The sequence below is a fragment of the Cherax quadricarinatus genome, chromosome 63 (assembly GCF_038502225.1).
Source record: "Cherax quadricarinatus isolate ZL_2023a chromosome 63, ASM3850222v1, whole genome shotgun sequence".
Lineage (NCBI taxonomy): Eukaryota > Metazoa > Arthropoda > Malacostraca > Decapoda > Parastacidae > Cherax > Cherax quadricarinatus.
Genome location: NC_091354.1, coordinates 13454191 through 13471526, shown reverse-complemented (window position 1 = coordinate 13471526; position 17336 = coordinate 13454191). Strand labels below are relative to the sequence as shown.

Below are 17336 nucleotides of genomic sequence, written 5' to 3'. Positions count from 1 at the left end.
GTTGTTGGTTGCATCCTAGGGAAGAAGACCTATATACCTCAAACAGAATAAGTCACACCACTTGGATTTTTGAGTTATCCTGTTATATTAACCTTCAGCAGTTAATAATGGGACAGCTGTCTTATTTTCCTCACGGAAAGAATAATTTGAGAGGGACTATGCCATCAAAGACATATAAAATAATAATCTTATAATCTTACCCCCAAATACAAATTGCCTTATGCTTTAAGTTAGAGAATACATATTAGTACAGAACTATGTATTCTATCTTAAATGCTAGAAATATTATGCACTTTTCAACTTAAAATGCAAGAAATTTTATTGTATTTGGAGGCAAATGGTTGTTATGACTTGATGTACTGTTGGTGTGTGAACAAGATAGCACTGATGAAATTTTTTTTTTTTTTTTCCAACAAGTCGGCCATCTCCCACCGAGTCAGGGTGACTCAAAGAGAAAGAAAATCCCCAAAAAGAAAATACTTTCATCATTCAACACTTTCACCTCACTCACACATAATCACTGTTTTTGCAGAGGTGCCCAGAATACAACAGCTTAGAAGTATATACGTATAAAAATACACAATATATCTCTCCAAACTGCCAATATCCCAAACCCCTCCTTTAGAGTGCAGGCATTGTACTTCCCATTTCCAGGACTCAAGTCTGGTTATATAAAATAACCGGTTTTCCTGAATCCCTTCACTAAATATTACCCTGCTCACACTCCAACAGATCGTCAGGTCCCAAATACCATTTGTCCCCATTTGCTCCTATCTAACACGCTCACGCACGCTTGCTGGAAGTCCAAACCCCTCGCCCACAACACCTCCTTTACCCCTTCCCTCCAACCTTTTCGATGACGACCCCTACCCCGCCTTCCTTCCCCTACTGATTTATACGCTCTCCATGTCATTCTACTTTGATCCATTCTCTCTAAATGACCAAACCACCTCAACAAACCTTCTTCAGCCCTCTTACTAATACTTTTATTAACTCCACACCTTCTCCTAATTTCCACACTTCGAATTTTCTGCATAATATTTACACCACACATTGCTCTTAGACAGGACATCTCCACTGCCTCCAACCACCTCCTTGCTGCAGCATTTACAACCCAAGCTTCACACCCATATAAGAGTGTTGGTACTACTATACTTTCATACATTCCCTTCTTTGCCTCCATAGATAATATTTTTTGCCTCCACATATACCTCAATGCACCACTCACCTTTTTTCCTTCATCAGTTCTATGATTAACCTCATCCTTCATAAATCCATCCGCTGATAAAAGAAGAACTGATGAAAATATTTGGGTAAATTTGATTAGCTGGCCTTGAGTCTTTGAGGTGAAAAATACAATGCCTTCACTTTGAAGGAGGGGTGAGGATGTTGCAGTTCTGGAGGTAAGAAATACTGTGCCTGCATTTTGACAGAGGATGTTGCAATTTGGAGGGCCATCTGTATTGTGATGTCAGCATGTTTCTGGCAGATCAATGATTGAATGAAAGATGGTCTAAGTATTTCCTCTTTAGCGGATCACCCTACCTCGGTGGGAGACAGCTGGTGTGTTAAAGAAAGTACTGTACATAATATTCTTTTATATTGCAGGTCCAATACTACTAGTTCAAGCAAAAGAAAAAGTGGAGACTATGGCCCAGAGAAAGATGGAAGCAATGTTTCCACTACACCATCAGCAAAAGAGCGGCTCTTAGCATCGTCAAAATCCATTACTTCGGAGATTTTCAAAATTGGTACTAAAGTTCTGTCGCCCACACGTGAAAAACTTGCTAGAACAGAAAACAGAAACTCTACTGTAAGTCCTTTCAATAAATTTGTTCTTATGAGATTATATTTTAAATATATTAGTGCTGTAAAATCTATTATGATTTAGTATTTTCTGGTGAACATAATATTAATAATAAAATACAGTAGTCCCCCATATCTGAGGGGGATACATTCTAAGAACTACCGTGGATAGTAGCAAACCTTATACTAGTGGAACCTCTGCTTACGAGTGCATCCACGTGTGAGTTTTTCCGGATATGAGGAGTCGCTTAGTCGATTTTTTGCTTCCAGACGCGAGCAAAATTTCCAGATACGAGCGGGCCTCAAGGGAGGTTCCTTGATACTTGTGAGGGGTTCTTGCTCTTGATCTAGGGAATTGGATCTCAGTTGTCTGTTGGACTATCTTATTCAAACTTTGACAATGTATGATGGAAAGATGCTTCTTTAGGTACACCAAAAATGAAAGAAATTGGACCATAAATAATGGAGCTCACTTCTCAGCAATTAGCCTCCCCTTAGTGGTATATTTTCGTATGGCTTTTATGGATGTATTCTCGTTTTTTTGGTCTCATTTGATAGAATGGAAGATATAATACAGAAATAGATATGGTTTTGATTGGTTTTACAACGAAAAGTACCTCGAAATTGAGCTCATAGTAGTAGAAATGTTCAATTCTTTGGCGATGTTCAAGAGTAAACAAATGACGTCACCATCCAATACCTGTCCAATTGTCACTGCCGCACAACCTTCATATATTGGAAAGCTCTTCATCATGCTAGGAAAATTGGGAGCAGACATCATGAGGTAGCAGTGGCAGACAACATGAAGCAGCAGTGACAGACATAGGTAGCAGTGGCAGACAACATGAAGCAGCAGTGGCAGACAACATGAAGCAGCAGTGGCAGACAACATGAAGCAGCAGTGGCAGACAACATGAAGCAACAGTGGCAGACAACATGAAGCAGCAGTGGCAGACAACATGAAGCAGCAGTGGCAGACAACATGAAGCAGCAGTGGCAGACAACATGAAGCAGCAGTGGCAGACAACATGAAGCAACAGTGGCAGACAACATGAAGCAGCAGTGGTAGACAACATGAAGCAACAGTGGCAGACAACATGAAGCAGCAGTGGCAGACAACATGAAGCAACAGTGGCAGACAACATGAAGCAGCAGTGGCAGACAACATGAAGCAGCAGTGGCAGATAACATGAAGCAGCAGTGGTAGACAGCATGAAGCAGCAGTGGCAGACAACATAAAGCAGCAGTGGCAGACAACATAAAGCAGCAGTGGCAGACCTTGTTGTACCCTATACTATAAGTAAGTTTCTGAACACCACCATGAGATTGCATTATTATTATTATTATAATCAGAAAAGAAGCGCTAAGCCACAAGGACTATACAGCACATGAGATTGCAGTTTGTATCAAAACAGTGCTCAGTCCACTCCACTTGCGGTGGAGAGAATTCTCATGTTTTCCTTACATTTCATGAAGTTATTTCACAAAATTTCTTGTTTCTAACCATGGGTCCTAAGAAAGCAAGTGCAAAGGACAGTGCTGAGAAGAAAAAGAGGATGATTTCCATGGACTTAAAGCAGGAAATCATAGATAAACAAACTAGGTGGAGGGCTAATGACTTGGCCAGGTAGTACCATTGTACCACTTCTATGATATGTACAATACTAAAGCAGGCATCAGTGACAAAGTGTAGCAGTTAAGTGTAGCATTAAGCATGTAGCATTAAGCATGTAGCATTAAGTGTATAGCATTAAGCATGTAGCATTAAGCGTGTAGCATTAAGCGTGTAGCATTAAGCGTGTAGCATTAAGTGTGTAGCATTAAACATGTAGCATTAAGAGTGCAGCAGTTATAAGTCACTCTGACTTTTTTGGGTTATCCTACGTTCTTTACACATGTAGTCAGGAGCAGGAATGGCCACTGTGGTGGCCCTATAAACCCCAACAATGGCCGCTGTCATCACCACTAGCCAAATACATAATGACATGTATTTTATTCATTCTAGTGTTTCTATGTTAATAATATTGTTTATTATGTTTCTATGTTTATAATATTGTTTAATATGTCATATTAGATGAATTGTGGTAGATAAATAAGCCGTAGAGTTGATATTAGGGAAATTATTGACGTATTTTGTTGTGCCTGGAATTCCACTGGAACGAATTAATTCCATTTCATTTACTTTAAATGAGAAAAATTAACTCTGCAAACGAGCAAATCCAGGTGCGAGCAAGGTCACGGAATGGATTAAATTCGTAAGTAGAGGATCCACTGTATACGATTCAGTTTTCGCCTATATACATTCCTATGATAAAGTTTAATAGATAAATCATACAAAATAAGTCTAGAATTAGCACTTTTTTTTTTTACTGATGGGAAGCACTTCCAGCTTCTCTTGGGCTTTGAAGAACTGCCAGCATCACTACTTTTGCACTTTGTTATCATTTATTTAGCTAAAATAAGGTTATTTCTGGGTCATGGTAAACAGTGGACAACTGAAACTGTAAATACCAAATCCGTGGATACTGGGGTTCTACTGTAAATATTAGTAATCATAATCCAGTGGGCTGAGGAGGGGTTGTTGAGGTGGTTCGGACATGTAGAGGGGAGGGAACAAAATAGAATGACATTGAGAGTGTATAAATTGGAAGGAGGGGGTAAAAGTAGTTTTGCGTGCAAGGGCTTGGACTTCCAGCAAGCATGCATGAACGTGTTAGATAGGAGCGAATAGAGACAAATGGTTTTTAGGACTTGACATGCTGTTGGAGTGTGAGCAGGGTAATATTAATGAAGGGAATCAGGGAAACCAGCAGGCAGGACATGAGTCCTGGAGATGGATAGTACAGTGTCTGCACTCTGAAGGAGGGGTGTTAATGTTGCAGTTTTACAACTGTAGTGTAAGTGCACCTCTGGCAAGACAGTAATGAAATGAATGATGGTGAAAGTTTTCCTTTTTTCGGGCCACCCTACCTTTGTGGGAAACAGCTGATGTGTTAATATAATAATAAGGTATGATTATGATATTGACTGCAAATTTCATTTCCATTTTAGAAGTTGAAGGTTAAATCATTGGTTACAGAATATCAGTAGTAAGGAAGCTTGACTTTGTTATTCTTATCTAGTGATACTAAGACAGCTGGAATATTATCCATTTAAATTTCTTGAAGAAAATGAAGATATTTTTGTCAGCATATTAATAACGGTTTGAAAGGGTGTGTAAAAGGAGGAAGTTTTAAATCCAGTAAAGAGGAAAGTTATGAGAGTAGCAATATTTAGGTAACGAAAAAAATGGATATTAAATGAAGGAAGTGAAAGTATTTAAATATTTGGTAGGGAACTGAGGTGAACCATAGAATGAATGAAAGAAAAAAGGTAAGTGTAGTGTTGTGACATCTGTGGAGAGAAAAAAGTTTACCTATGGAGGCAGTAAGAAGAATGCACCAGAATATATGGGCACTAACTCTTTTATATGGTGTGAGGCATTTGCTTTAAAGATTGCAGTAAGGAAAAGGTTGGAGGCAGCAGAGATGTCATAGTTGAGAGCAGTGAATAGTGTGATTATTATGCAAAGAATTTGGAGTATTTAGAGCATAGAAATTAGGTGTGCATTTATGGAAGATACTATTCAAAGGGTATATGAAGGGCTGTTGCGGTGTCTTGGGCATTTAGAGATGATGGAGCAGAGTAGGATGACCAAGAGGGTGTACGAGTTTGGGATAGAATGAAGGAGGTCATCCCAGGAAGGGTTTGAAAAAGTTTCTGAAGGAGACTTCCCACAAGAGTCATACAGGGGTAGGACCATGAACAATCAACAGGTATGTGTGAGTGTGTTATATTGGGGTGATAAATGACCAACATTGTGCCAATATATAAAAAATATGATTAGTAAGACCCTTTAACCCTTTGACTGTTTCTGACGTACATGTACGTCTTACGAGCCAGTGTTTTTGACGTATTTATACTCCAAAATTCTAGCAGCTTCAAATCAAGTGGGAGAAAGCTGGTAGGCCCACATGTGAGAGAATGGGTCTGTGTGGTCAGTGTGTGCAGTATAAAAAATCCTGCAGCACGCAGTGCATAATGAGAAAAAAAATCCGACCTTGTTTTTGGATTAAAATGCCGAATTTTGGGTGCATTTTCATATAGTATTTATGATTGTATTCTCGTTTTCTTGGTCTCATTTGATAGAATGGAAGACATATTACAGAAATAGAGAAGATTTTGATTGGTTTCGCAATGAAAAGGACCTTGAAATTGAGCTCAAAGTAGTGGAAATGTTCGATTTTTGCAGATGTTCAAGAGTAAACAAATGATGTCTTTGTCCAGTAAGTGTCTAACTAGCCATTCTAATACGCAGTCATGAATGGATTGACATTATTTACACAATTATTACAATAATGAAGTAGTCTGCATAACAGTAAATCTTCTGTTTTTTGTGTGAATAAAAATTCAAAATAGAAAGCAAGAGTAATATAAGAGGGGCCTGGAGACATGACTGATGAACAGAGAAAATGTTATTTTAGTGCCAGGAATGTCTGCATTGCTTATTCTGGACCCTATTTTGAAATTGGCATCTTTTTTAATTTGCGTGAAATTGGCCAAATTGCCAATTTCTGACCACTTTATTGGGTAGTTGAAATCGGTAAATGGGTGGTTTCTTGTACTCAGTTGATAGAACAAATGGAATTCTAAAGAAATAGCTATGAGTTTGGTTGACTGGAGCAATGGAATTAGCCGAAAATAGGGCTCAAATTGGGCGAAATCGTCGATGCATAAATATCGCCGAGATCGCTAACTTTGCAAGAGTGTAATTCCCTAAGTTTTTGATCAAATTTCGTACTTTTGGTGTCATTACCATTGGGAAAGGATTCTCTGTCATTTCATAAGAATTTTTTTTTTTTTAAACTCTTCGACACTGAGAGCAAGTTTGCGAGCAGGGGTCTCGACTGTCTAAGGGTTAAATTACATATAAGTATACTATTTGTTGGAAAGCAAGTGGAAACAATATTCAACATTGTGCTGATATATTAAAAAGGGTGATAGGGATGATATTAAACTAATGTAACCATAAACAGATAATTATAGTAAACAAACAGATGCAAAGTTTTATATGTATGATATGCATATTAAATTAATATATTTACATGGGTTTATGAAGGACGAGGTTAACCATAGAAGTGATGAAGAAAAAAAGGTAATCGGTGCGTTGAGGTATCTGTGGAGACAAAACACATTATCCCTGTAGGCAAAGAAGGGAATGTACAAAAGTATAGTGGTACCAACACGCTTATATGAGTGTGAAGCTTGGGTTGCAAATGCTGCAGCGAGGAGGCGGCTGGAGGCAGTGGAGATGTCCTGTCTAAGGGCAATGTTTGGTGTAAATATTATACAGAGAATTCGGAGTGTGAAAATCAGGTTTGGAGTTACTAAAAGTATTAGTCACAGGGCTGAAGAGGGGTTGTTGAGGTGGTTTGGTCATTTAGAGAGAATGGAGAGCATATAAATCTGTAGGGAAAGAAAGGCAGGGTAGGGGTTGTCCAGGAAAAGGTTGGAGGGAGAGGGGTAAAGGTTTTGTGGGTGAGGGGCTTGGACTTCAAGCAAGCATGTGTGAGCGTGTTAGAGAAGAGTGAATGGAGATGAATGGTTTTTGGGACCTGACTAGCTGTTGGAGTGTGAGCAGGGTAATATTTAGTGAAGGGATTTAGGAAACTGGTTAGCCGGACTCAAGTCCTGGAAATGGGAAGTACAGTGCCTGCACTTTAAAGGAGGGGTTTGGGATATTGGCGATTTTGTAAGGACTTCTGAATTGTCGTATCTGAGCGCCTCTGCAGAGACAGTGATTATGTATGAGTGAGGTGAAAGTGGTGAATGATGATGAAAGTATTTTCTTTTTGGGTCACCCTGCCTCGGTGGGAGATGACCGATGTGATAAAAAAATAATAAATAATGTTGTTTATTTATAGTAAATCAAAGTTGACTGTGACAGGCATCATTGAGCAGCAACAGCAGCAGTGGTGAGCGTCCTGTACTGATGACTCATAAGCAGCTTGTAGATCCATTTGCCTCGGATGATGAGGAGGATGTCACTGCTCCAGCTGCAACTCAGGAACACCGACCAAACAGGTTAATAAAACCAACACAACCCCATATTTCTTTGTATGCTTTAGTACATTATAAAGAAGTGAACTCAATATGTTATTTACTTAGTAATCTTGGCGAGTGCTGCGAATATAGTATTGATAGTGAGCAGGATTGCAGATGAACAAGGAGGCTTTAGAATGGGTAAGGGATGTGTGGATCAAGTGTTAACATTGAAACATATAAAGGTAGGGATGTTTTCATTGCATTTATGGATTTAGAAAATTCATATGATAGGGTGGATAGGGGTGCAATGTGACAGATGTTACAAGTGAAAGGAATAGGTAGTAAGTTACTAAATGATTTAAAGAGTTTTTATGAGGATAGTGAGGCTCAGGTTAGGGTGCATAGGAGAGAGGGAGATTAATTCCCAGTAAAAGTAGGTCTTAGACAGGGATGTGTAATGTTACCATGATTGCTTAAGATATTTATAAATGGAGTAAATGCTAGGGTGTTGGGGAGAGGCGTGGGATTAAATTAAGGTGAATTAAATACAAAATGGGAGTTGACAATTAATTTTTGCTGATGATACTGTGCTTTTGGGAGGCTCTAAAGAGAAGCTGCAAAAGTTAGTGGTCGAGTTTGGGAGGGTGTGTAAAGATACAAAGTTGAAAGTGAACATAGATAAGAGTAAGGTGATGAGGGCCTCAAATGAGTTAGGTAAAGAAGAATTGGATATCACTTAGGAGGGAGGGAGTATGGAAGAAGTGAATGTATTCAGACATTTGGGAGTAGAATTTGTTAGCAGATGGGTTTATGAAGGACAAGATTAACCATAGAATTGATGAAGGAAAAAAGGTGAGTGGTGCATTGAGGTATCTGTGGAGACAAAATAACGTTATCCATGGAGGCAAAGAAAGGAATGTACCAGAGTATAGTGTTACCAACACTTATATGGGTGTGAAGCATGGGCTGTGAATGCTGTAGCAAGAAAGAGGCTGGAGGCACACTGCCATAACAGCATACTAGAATGAGAGATATGGGAGGAAGTGCAAAATAAACCCTGTGAGGAACAGGGGTACAGAGGGACAACAAGGGAACACTGTATCAACATTTGTGGCCCCAGACTTTTCAACCTCTTACCAGAAGATATCAGAAACACAGCTGGAACAAGTGTAGAAGCCTTCAACCTTCAAGAGGAAACTGGACAAGTATCTTCACCAGGTGCCAGGTCAGCCAGGCCATGATAGATATGTGGGGCAGCAGGCCTCCAGCAGCAGCAACCTGGTTGACCAGGCAAGCACCAGACAAGCCTGGTCCATGGCTGGGCTCCAAGAGTAGTGAGACTTGAATTTATCAATGGTAAAGTGGGGATGTAGTGTCTGAGGGCAGTGTGTAGTGTAAATACAGTCATACCCTGCCTTATGTCATTTTGACCTCCGTCAAATTCACCTTAATGCCACTTTTAAAGAGCAAATTTCAGTTCAGCGAATGTCATTTTGTCTGACTTTACATCACTCAGCAATGTCACCTACATCATAATATTTTTGTGTTCATTATTCTTCAAAAAATATGACTAAAATGTGTTCGTAGTGTTCTTTAACCCCCTGAGAGTCCATGTTGTAGTTCTATGGCTTTGAAGCCAGTGTCAGTGTTGTAGTTCTACACCATAAGCTCAGCTCACTCAGATAAGCTGTGAGTGGTAAATTTGGGCCTAGATATGAGAGAATGGGTCTATGCAGTAAGTGTGCACAATATAAAAAAAAATCCTGCAGCACACAGTGCATACTGAGAAAAAACTGCAACTGTGTTTTTGGCTTAAAATAGTGACTTTGCGGGGTATTTTTGTACATTTTTTTATGGTTGTATTCACAGTTTCTTGGTCTCATTTGATAGAATGGGAGATATATTATAGAATTAGATATTTTTTTGATCAGTTTTAGGACTGAAGATAGCATGAAAGTGAGGTCAAATTAGTGGAAATGTGATTTTTGTTGATGTTCAAGAGTAAATGAATCACATCAGGCATCCAATACACATCAATTGGTGGGTCTAATATGTGTTCACAAATGCCTAATGTTATTTATACAATTATTAGAATATTTCATAACAGTAAATCTTCTGTTTTTTGGTGTGAATAAAAATTATTTGTGAATAAGAAATCAAAATGAAATTCATGTGTAAAGCCTGGGAACATAACTAATGAACAGAGAAAAATGTTATTTTAATGCCAGGAATGTCTGCATTGTTTATTCTGAACCCTATTTTGAAATTGAAATACGTACAGCCTCTCATCACTTAACGACGGGGTTCCGTTCCTAGTAGTAGGTTGGTAAGCAAATTGGTCATTAAGTGAGGAGCATACTGTACTGGTAGTGGGTTTGTATCAACCATCTTTAGATATTTTTTTAATGTTGCCTTTGTACTATTTATAACATTTCTGGTATATTTTTAAATGTTTATACATTAGTGTACTGTATATTGTAATAAACAGAATAGAGGAAATCAGCTCTAATATACATTATTTAGGTTTGCATGCTGGTTGGAGAGCTGGTTGTAAGTCTGAGTGGTTGGTAAACAAGTACATCGCTAAGTGAGGAGAGGCTGTATTTTGAAATTTGTGTGAAATTGGCCAAATTACCAATTTCTGATCACTTTATTGGGTAGTTGAAATAGATGACTGGGTAGATTCTCATGCTCAGTCAGTAAAATGGAGGGCATTCTAGCGAAATAGCTAATAATTTGGTTAACTGGAACAATACAATTGTCCTAAAATAGGAGTCAAATTGGGCAAAATCGCTGATGCATAAATATCACTGACACAGCAAAATTCACAGTAGCAAACTTTCATCAGTTTTCCATCAAATTTTATACTTTTTGTTTATTACCCTTGGAGAAAGCTTCTCTACCATTTCATAAGAAAAAAGAGCAAAAAATTTTTTTGAAAATTCTTGGACCCTGTGGATAAGTTTCAGATTGGGGGTCTGGACCCTGAAGGGGTTAAGGTTTAGCAATAGTTATATTCTTTCACAACTTATTTACACTAGTTTTATGGTATTTGTCACCAGGCCATGGCTGTATTATGCAAAGAATTCGTAGTGTGGAAATTAGGAGGAGGTATGGAGTTACCGAAAGTATTATTCAGAGGGCTGAAGAAGGGTTATTGAGGTGGTTTTGTCATTTAGAGAGGATGGAGCAAAATAGGTTGACTTGGAAGGTGTATAAATCTATAGTGGAGGGGAGGAGGGGTAGGGGTCATCCTAGGAAAGGATGGAGGACAGGGTAAAAGATGATTTGTGTGCAAGGGGCCTGGACATGCAGCAGGCATGTGTGACCATGTTAGATGGACTGTTGTATGGACTGATGAAGCCACTGTGTGGCAAAACATTTCCTCATTAAAGATACCCAAGTGATGCACATGTGTCTAATTTATCAACTTGTCGGTTCTCTGAACCATTCATCTACAGATAGGAGTGTATAGAGATGAATGGTTTTTGGGACCTGATGAGCTGTTGGAGTGTGAGCACGGTAATATTTTGTGAAGGGATTCAGGAAAACCAGTTAGCTGGACTCGAGTCCTGGAGGTGGGAAGTACAATGCCTGCACTTTAAAGGAGGGGTTTTGGATAGTGGCTATTTGGAGTGCTATCTAAACTGTTATATTTGGGCACCTCTCTAAAGACAGTGATTATGTGTGAATGATGGTGAAAGTGTTTCTTTTTTGGGTCACCTTGCCTCAGTGGGAGACAGCCATCATGTTGAAAAAATACTCTAGCAGCATAATAGAGCTTCTTGCCTAGAAAACATGTATAGTTAAGATACTGGAGGATTAGATTTTGAAGTGTTGTAAATGATCCTTGTGTTTGTTTTAATATACAGTGTACTCTTTATGATTACTGTATCATGTAGGAAGGGAGAAGTGAAAGTTTAATGATTATAATAAACAAGCAAAAACATTCATTTTCCTCTGTGTGTTTGGTTATCAGTTACAGAATAAAGGGTAAGCATCCCTTTCCACGGGGTATTTTAGTCATTTTTATTTTAGTATGTATATATGCTTTAAGAGGGAAGGATCTTTACACATTCTCTCTGTAACTGAATTAACACATATTTTTCAGCCCTAATGGTAGTCATGAAAATGAAGATACTTGCAATAAGGAGAACAGAAAATCATTATCCCCTAGATCCTCAGTTATTTCTACAGGTGAAGAGGTGAGTTCTTGTTTGTTTTGCAACAATTTTGCTTGTACATTAATGGTGTTTTCTAATTTAGATGAGTTTTAATTGAAATATTGTAGAATTTTATTCAGAATATATAGATCACTTTTCCTGAAATAGTGCATCGACTCACCTGTGTCTTGACCTCCAATATATCAGCTATAATACTGTATATGCCAGTATAGCACTCAAAGTAGCCTTTGTGCCACTGTATATTCAATAGGTTTTTCCACTGGCTCTTATATCTCTTTAGCTCCAACTTATCAGTAAACTTCTCTCTTCAGTATCTCATTACTTCACACTATCATCTGTAGTTTACTATCAGATCTTATGTTCGTTCATATCTTCTAAGCATTTAGAATATTAAAATAGCTAAAAATGTTAAGAAACAACACAGTTTTTTTTTCTATGTTTGAGATGATCACCTGTTGCTAGTGTTAGTGAGCAGGAGCACTGTCTATTAACAACAACACCTGAACTTCACTAGCCCTCAGTTTTTATTTAGTTTATCTAATAATCTATAGCCTTTTAGCAAGTGTGATTGCAAAATCATTCAAAATGCTTTGTGTGTTAACCAAGCATTCCCTGACTTAGAATGGAGGTGGTCTCTGTATACAGTTCTTTACTGGTCAAGGTTTTGCAACCTTTGGCATGACTACACTCATGGTTGTGCAAGTACAATCTACCTTGCCACAACAAGGTTGCTACTCTTTCCTTTCTCATTTTATGCCCTGAAACACACTTCTTCTTTCAACAAACCAGCTGTATCCCACCAAAGCAGGGTGGCCCAAAAAGAAAAACAAAAGGTTTTGTTTTTAACTTCAGTAATGTATACGGGAGAAGGGGTTACTAGCCCCATGCTCATGTCATGTTAGTTGCCTCTTATGACACACATGGCTTACGGAGGAAGAATTCTGTTCCACTTCCCCATGGAGATGAGAGGAAATAAACAGGAGCAAGAACTAGTAAGAAAATAGAAGAAAACCCAGAAGGGTGTGTATATATATATATAGGGTGTGTAGAAGAGAGGGAGAATACTTCCCGGTAAAAGTAGGTCTTAGACAGGGATGTGTAATGTCACCATGGTTGTTTAATATATTTATAGATGGGGTTGTAAAAGAAGTAAATGCTAGGGTGTTCGGGAGAGGGGTGGGATTAAATTATGGGGAATCAAATTCAAAATGGGAATTGACACAGTTACTTTTTGCTGATGATACTGTGCTTATGGGAGATTCTAAAGAAGAATTGCAAAGGTTAGTGGATGAGTTTGAGAATGTGTGTAAAGGTAGAAAGTTGAAAGTGAACATAGAAAAGAGTAAGGTGATGAAGGTATCAAATGATTTAGATAAAGAAAAATTGGATATCAAATTGGGGAGGAGGAGTATGGAAGAAGTGAATGTTTTCAGATACTTGGGAGTTGACGTGTCGGCGGATGGATTTATGAAGGATGAGGTTAATCATAGAATTGATGAGGGAAAAAAGGTGAGTGGTGCGTTGAGGTATATGTGGAGTCAAAAAACGTTATCTATGGAGGCAAAGAAGGGAATGTATGAAAGTATAGTAGTACCAACACTCTTATATGGATGTGAAGCTTGGGTGGTAAATGCAGCAGCAAGGAGACGGTTGGAGGCAGTGGAGATGTCCTGTCTAAGGGCAATGTGTGGTGTAAATATTATGCAGAAAATTCGGAGTGTGGAAATTAGGAGAAGGTGTGGAGTTAATAAAAGCATTAGTCAGAGGGCAGAAGAGGGGTTGTTGAGGTGGTTTGGTCATTTAGAGAGAATGGATCAAAGTAGAATGACATGGAAAGCATATAAATCTATAGGGGAAGGAAAGAGGGGTAGGGGTCGTCCTCGAAAGGGTTGGAAAGAGGGGGTAAAGGAGGTTTTGTGGGCGAGGGGCTTGGACTTCCAGCAAGCGTGCATGAGCGTGTTAGATAGGAGTGAATGGAGACGAATGATACTTGGGACCTGACGATCTGTTGGAGTGTGAGCAGGGTAATATTTAGTGAAGGGATTCAGGGAAAGATTCAGGGAAACCGGTTATTTTCATATAGTCAGACTTGAGTCCTGGAAATGGGAAGTACAATGCCTGCACTTTAAAGGAGTGGTTTGGGATATTGGCAGTTTGGAGGGATATGTTGTGTATCTTTATACATATATGCTTCTAAACTGTTGTATTCTGAGCACCTCTGCAAAAGCAGTGATGGTGTGTGAGTGTGGTGGAGGTGTTGAGTGATGATGAAAGTGTTTTCTTTTTGGGGATTTTCTTTCTTTTTTGGGTCACCCTGCCTCGGTGGGAGGCGACCGACTTGTTGAAAAAAAAAAAAAAAATATACAGTGGATCCCCGGTTAACGATATTTTTTCACTCCAGAAGTATGTTCAGGTGCCAGTACTGACCGAATTTGTTCCCATAAGAAATATTGTGAAGTAGATTAGTCCATTTCAGACCCCCAAACATACACGTACAAACACACTTACTTAAATACACTTACATAATTGGTCGCATTCGGAGGTAATCGTTATGCGGGGGTCCACTGTATATATATATGCTTGTACATGCATGTGTAGTGTGACTTAAGTGTAAGTAGAAGTAGCAAGACATACCTGAAATCTTGCATGATTATGAGACAGGAAAAAGACACCAGCAATCTTACCATCATATAAAACAATTATAGGCTTCCGTATTACACTCGCTTGGCAGAACTGTAGTACCTCCCTGGGTGGTTGCTGTCTACCAACCTACTACCTGCTCCTGACACATACACCTTTCTATAAAGTGAATTATTATTATACTCATGGGGAAGCACTAAACATGTAGGGATCATGCAACACTTAGGGAATGAGAGTTAATTAAGTTTGGTGCTAGAAAGGGGGAAAGTATTTCCAATTCCTTGAATCAAGAGCCCTTCATCAGTGTCAAGATTTCCTCCCTTTCATCCTACTGTCCCTTAAAGGGTTTTTAAAGTGAAGGGCTTGTAGTTCTTTCAGGTGAATACCATCTTTCATAGCACCATAATATATGTAATTTATAATACAAGGGGTCCCCAGCTTAAAAATAGCAGAACTACAAAGATCTGCACTTACAAATAGGATATTTTGGAACCAATTCAGTTTCTTAAAAATTTGTTTCTGCCTTTCCAAATGTGACTCATTACAATGGGAAGTGCAGGGTGGGAATTAATCATTTCACCACCATTTTATTTGCTTCCTTTCGTGCTCATAGTATTTTTATGACTTTTACTTTGGATAACAGTCATGCAACATGTTTGAAAGTGCATAAGTTGTGTTACTGATACATAAGTGCCATAGAAAAGGAACTATGACCTTTGAGAGGAAACTAGGCATACTAAAGTGAAAAGAGTGAAATACTGACTGACATTTCCCTTGTGTGTAGTGTAAATTGGTCTAATCCTACAACTTTTATCGAGGATGAAGACTGTGTCTTGGAGCACATTAAAACCCTCACACCCTTTCTTTTGAAAGTCACCTGGTTTGATTAGTGAAAATGAAAGAAGGAAAGAAGGCCTGTTACCTTTATGCTGATATAGGAAAAAGCCCTGAGCCTCTAAGATAACTTAAAGATGCGATTAGTAGATAGTGTTAATGATGAACCACAATTCATTGCAAGTGATGGCTGGTTCAATAGATTTAAGAGTAGAGTATTGCAGTCTAAAATGAGCAAGAAACATCCACCGGCAATGAGCAAGAATGCATCAGCATTCAAGGTAAATACTGTAAAATCTTTTTTGATTGTTTAATTAATATATACACATATAAAATGGTTTTCTACTATTTTCAGTTAAAAAGGGTACAGAAGTAAAATATTGGCTAAATATTCCTCCCTGAAGTGAGGCACTTAACTGTTTCACAATACTTAGACTGGTATTGTCTTTCCCTTGTAATGACTAAACTTTATTTATCTGTAACTACACATCTAACACCTCCTTGGGTTCATATATCTTTCTATCTGTAGCAGGTAGTGTTCAAGGAAAGTGTCTTTCTCAGGCATAGATTCAGTTGTTACTGTTTGTGCCTTCCTACTGAGGAAATGGAAGAGAAATTTTCTTTCAATATGTGTCAAGGGCATCCCATCATTCTTGTGGAGTGAAGCAGCAATATCTTGATGCACCATTACTACTCTCCATGGCATCTTCTCTCATGCTGTACTCACAGTCCCTGGGGCATGGTGACTGACAGCATTATTTCCCATAAAGAATAAAAAGGCACAATACTGTGACTGGACCAATACATCAGTTATCAGGTGCTCTGAAACAGTTTGCAAGAATCTCTTGTTTGACTCTTGACATCTGTGTCTAGGAGCCCTCAAACATCATCTAAGGTGTGTTGCTGATTCTTACACACATCATGTAGGGTCTCCTGATTTACACAGACATTATCTAAGGGCCACTAATTCACTCAGTTGCTTGTTCATATATACAACATGGCTAGAATGTACTGGCTGCCTCACAGTCAACAACCTGAGAGCCTCTGCTTGCAACTCACTCCACTTTCTTACTCTGAATCCAATTATTGACATATGCTCTTCTTTGGATAGAAGCAACAACACCTGCACCCACTCACAGGTACATTCATCCAACTGGCTGGGGAGGATAAGTACAGGCAGGCTGCTCTAAGCTCTCTCCCTAAGTCCTTGCCTTAACCAGTTACTTCAAGTAGACTTTCTTAGCCATCCAGAGCACTGACTTTAAAAGAGGTATTGTCATTCACTCTCCAGAAATTGATCTGATTGGCCTATCATATCTGAGGGCCTGAGCATGCTTGTAGTTAGCAAGGACAAACTAAGGCACCTCAGGCTTCCTTTCTTGCTGGTGACTAACCTGTGTCTGGTTAGTCACCAGCTAGCTGGGAATATTGCCCAGATTGTCTTTATATGTTCAATCTGTTCTATCACCTGTGACATTTTAAATATTTGAGCTCTCTTTTAAAACACAATGTCAATGCTATGACAGTAAAAAATTGAGCAGTCATAGTCATGAGTTTAGCCAGCTAAACTTTCTTCTGTTCAAAAATTTTTACGTAGAAATATCGTTGTTATATTACCTTCTTTTCCTGTATTTTCTTTTCCCTTATCCTATTTCTTCTGAAAACTCTTAAGAGCATCAAAGCTTTATTATTGAGAATTAAATGTATTTTTGTAAAGGTAAATGCTGGGGTTATATCATAAATGTTTTTCCACTTGGCCACATCTGCTTTGCTACAACACTAAATGCT

At 38.7% G+C, this 17336-nt stretch overlaps 1 protein-coding gene across 1 annotated transcript in view; it reads left to right on the top strand.

Annotated features, from left to right (window-relative positions):
* The window catches only part of Ehbp1 (Eps15 homology domain containing protein-binding protein 1), a 488549-nt gene that overhangs the window by 443971 nt on the left and 27242 nt on the right, over nt 1-17336 (top strand). Inside the window, exons 14-16 of the mRNA XM_070098683.1 lie at nt 1609-1813; nt 7793-7929; nt 12002-12095. Coding sequence (XP_069954784.1) covers nt 1609-1813; nt 7793-7929; nt 12002-12095 — 436 coding nt within the window. The remainder of the gene's footprint in view (nt 1-1608; nt 1814-7792; nt 7930-12001; nt 12096-17336) is intronic.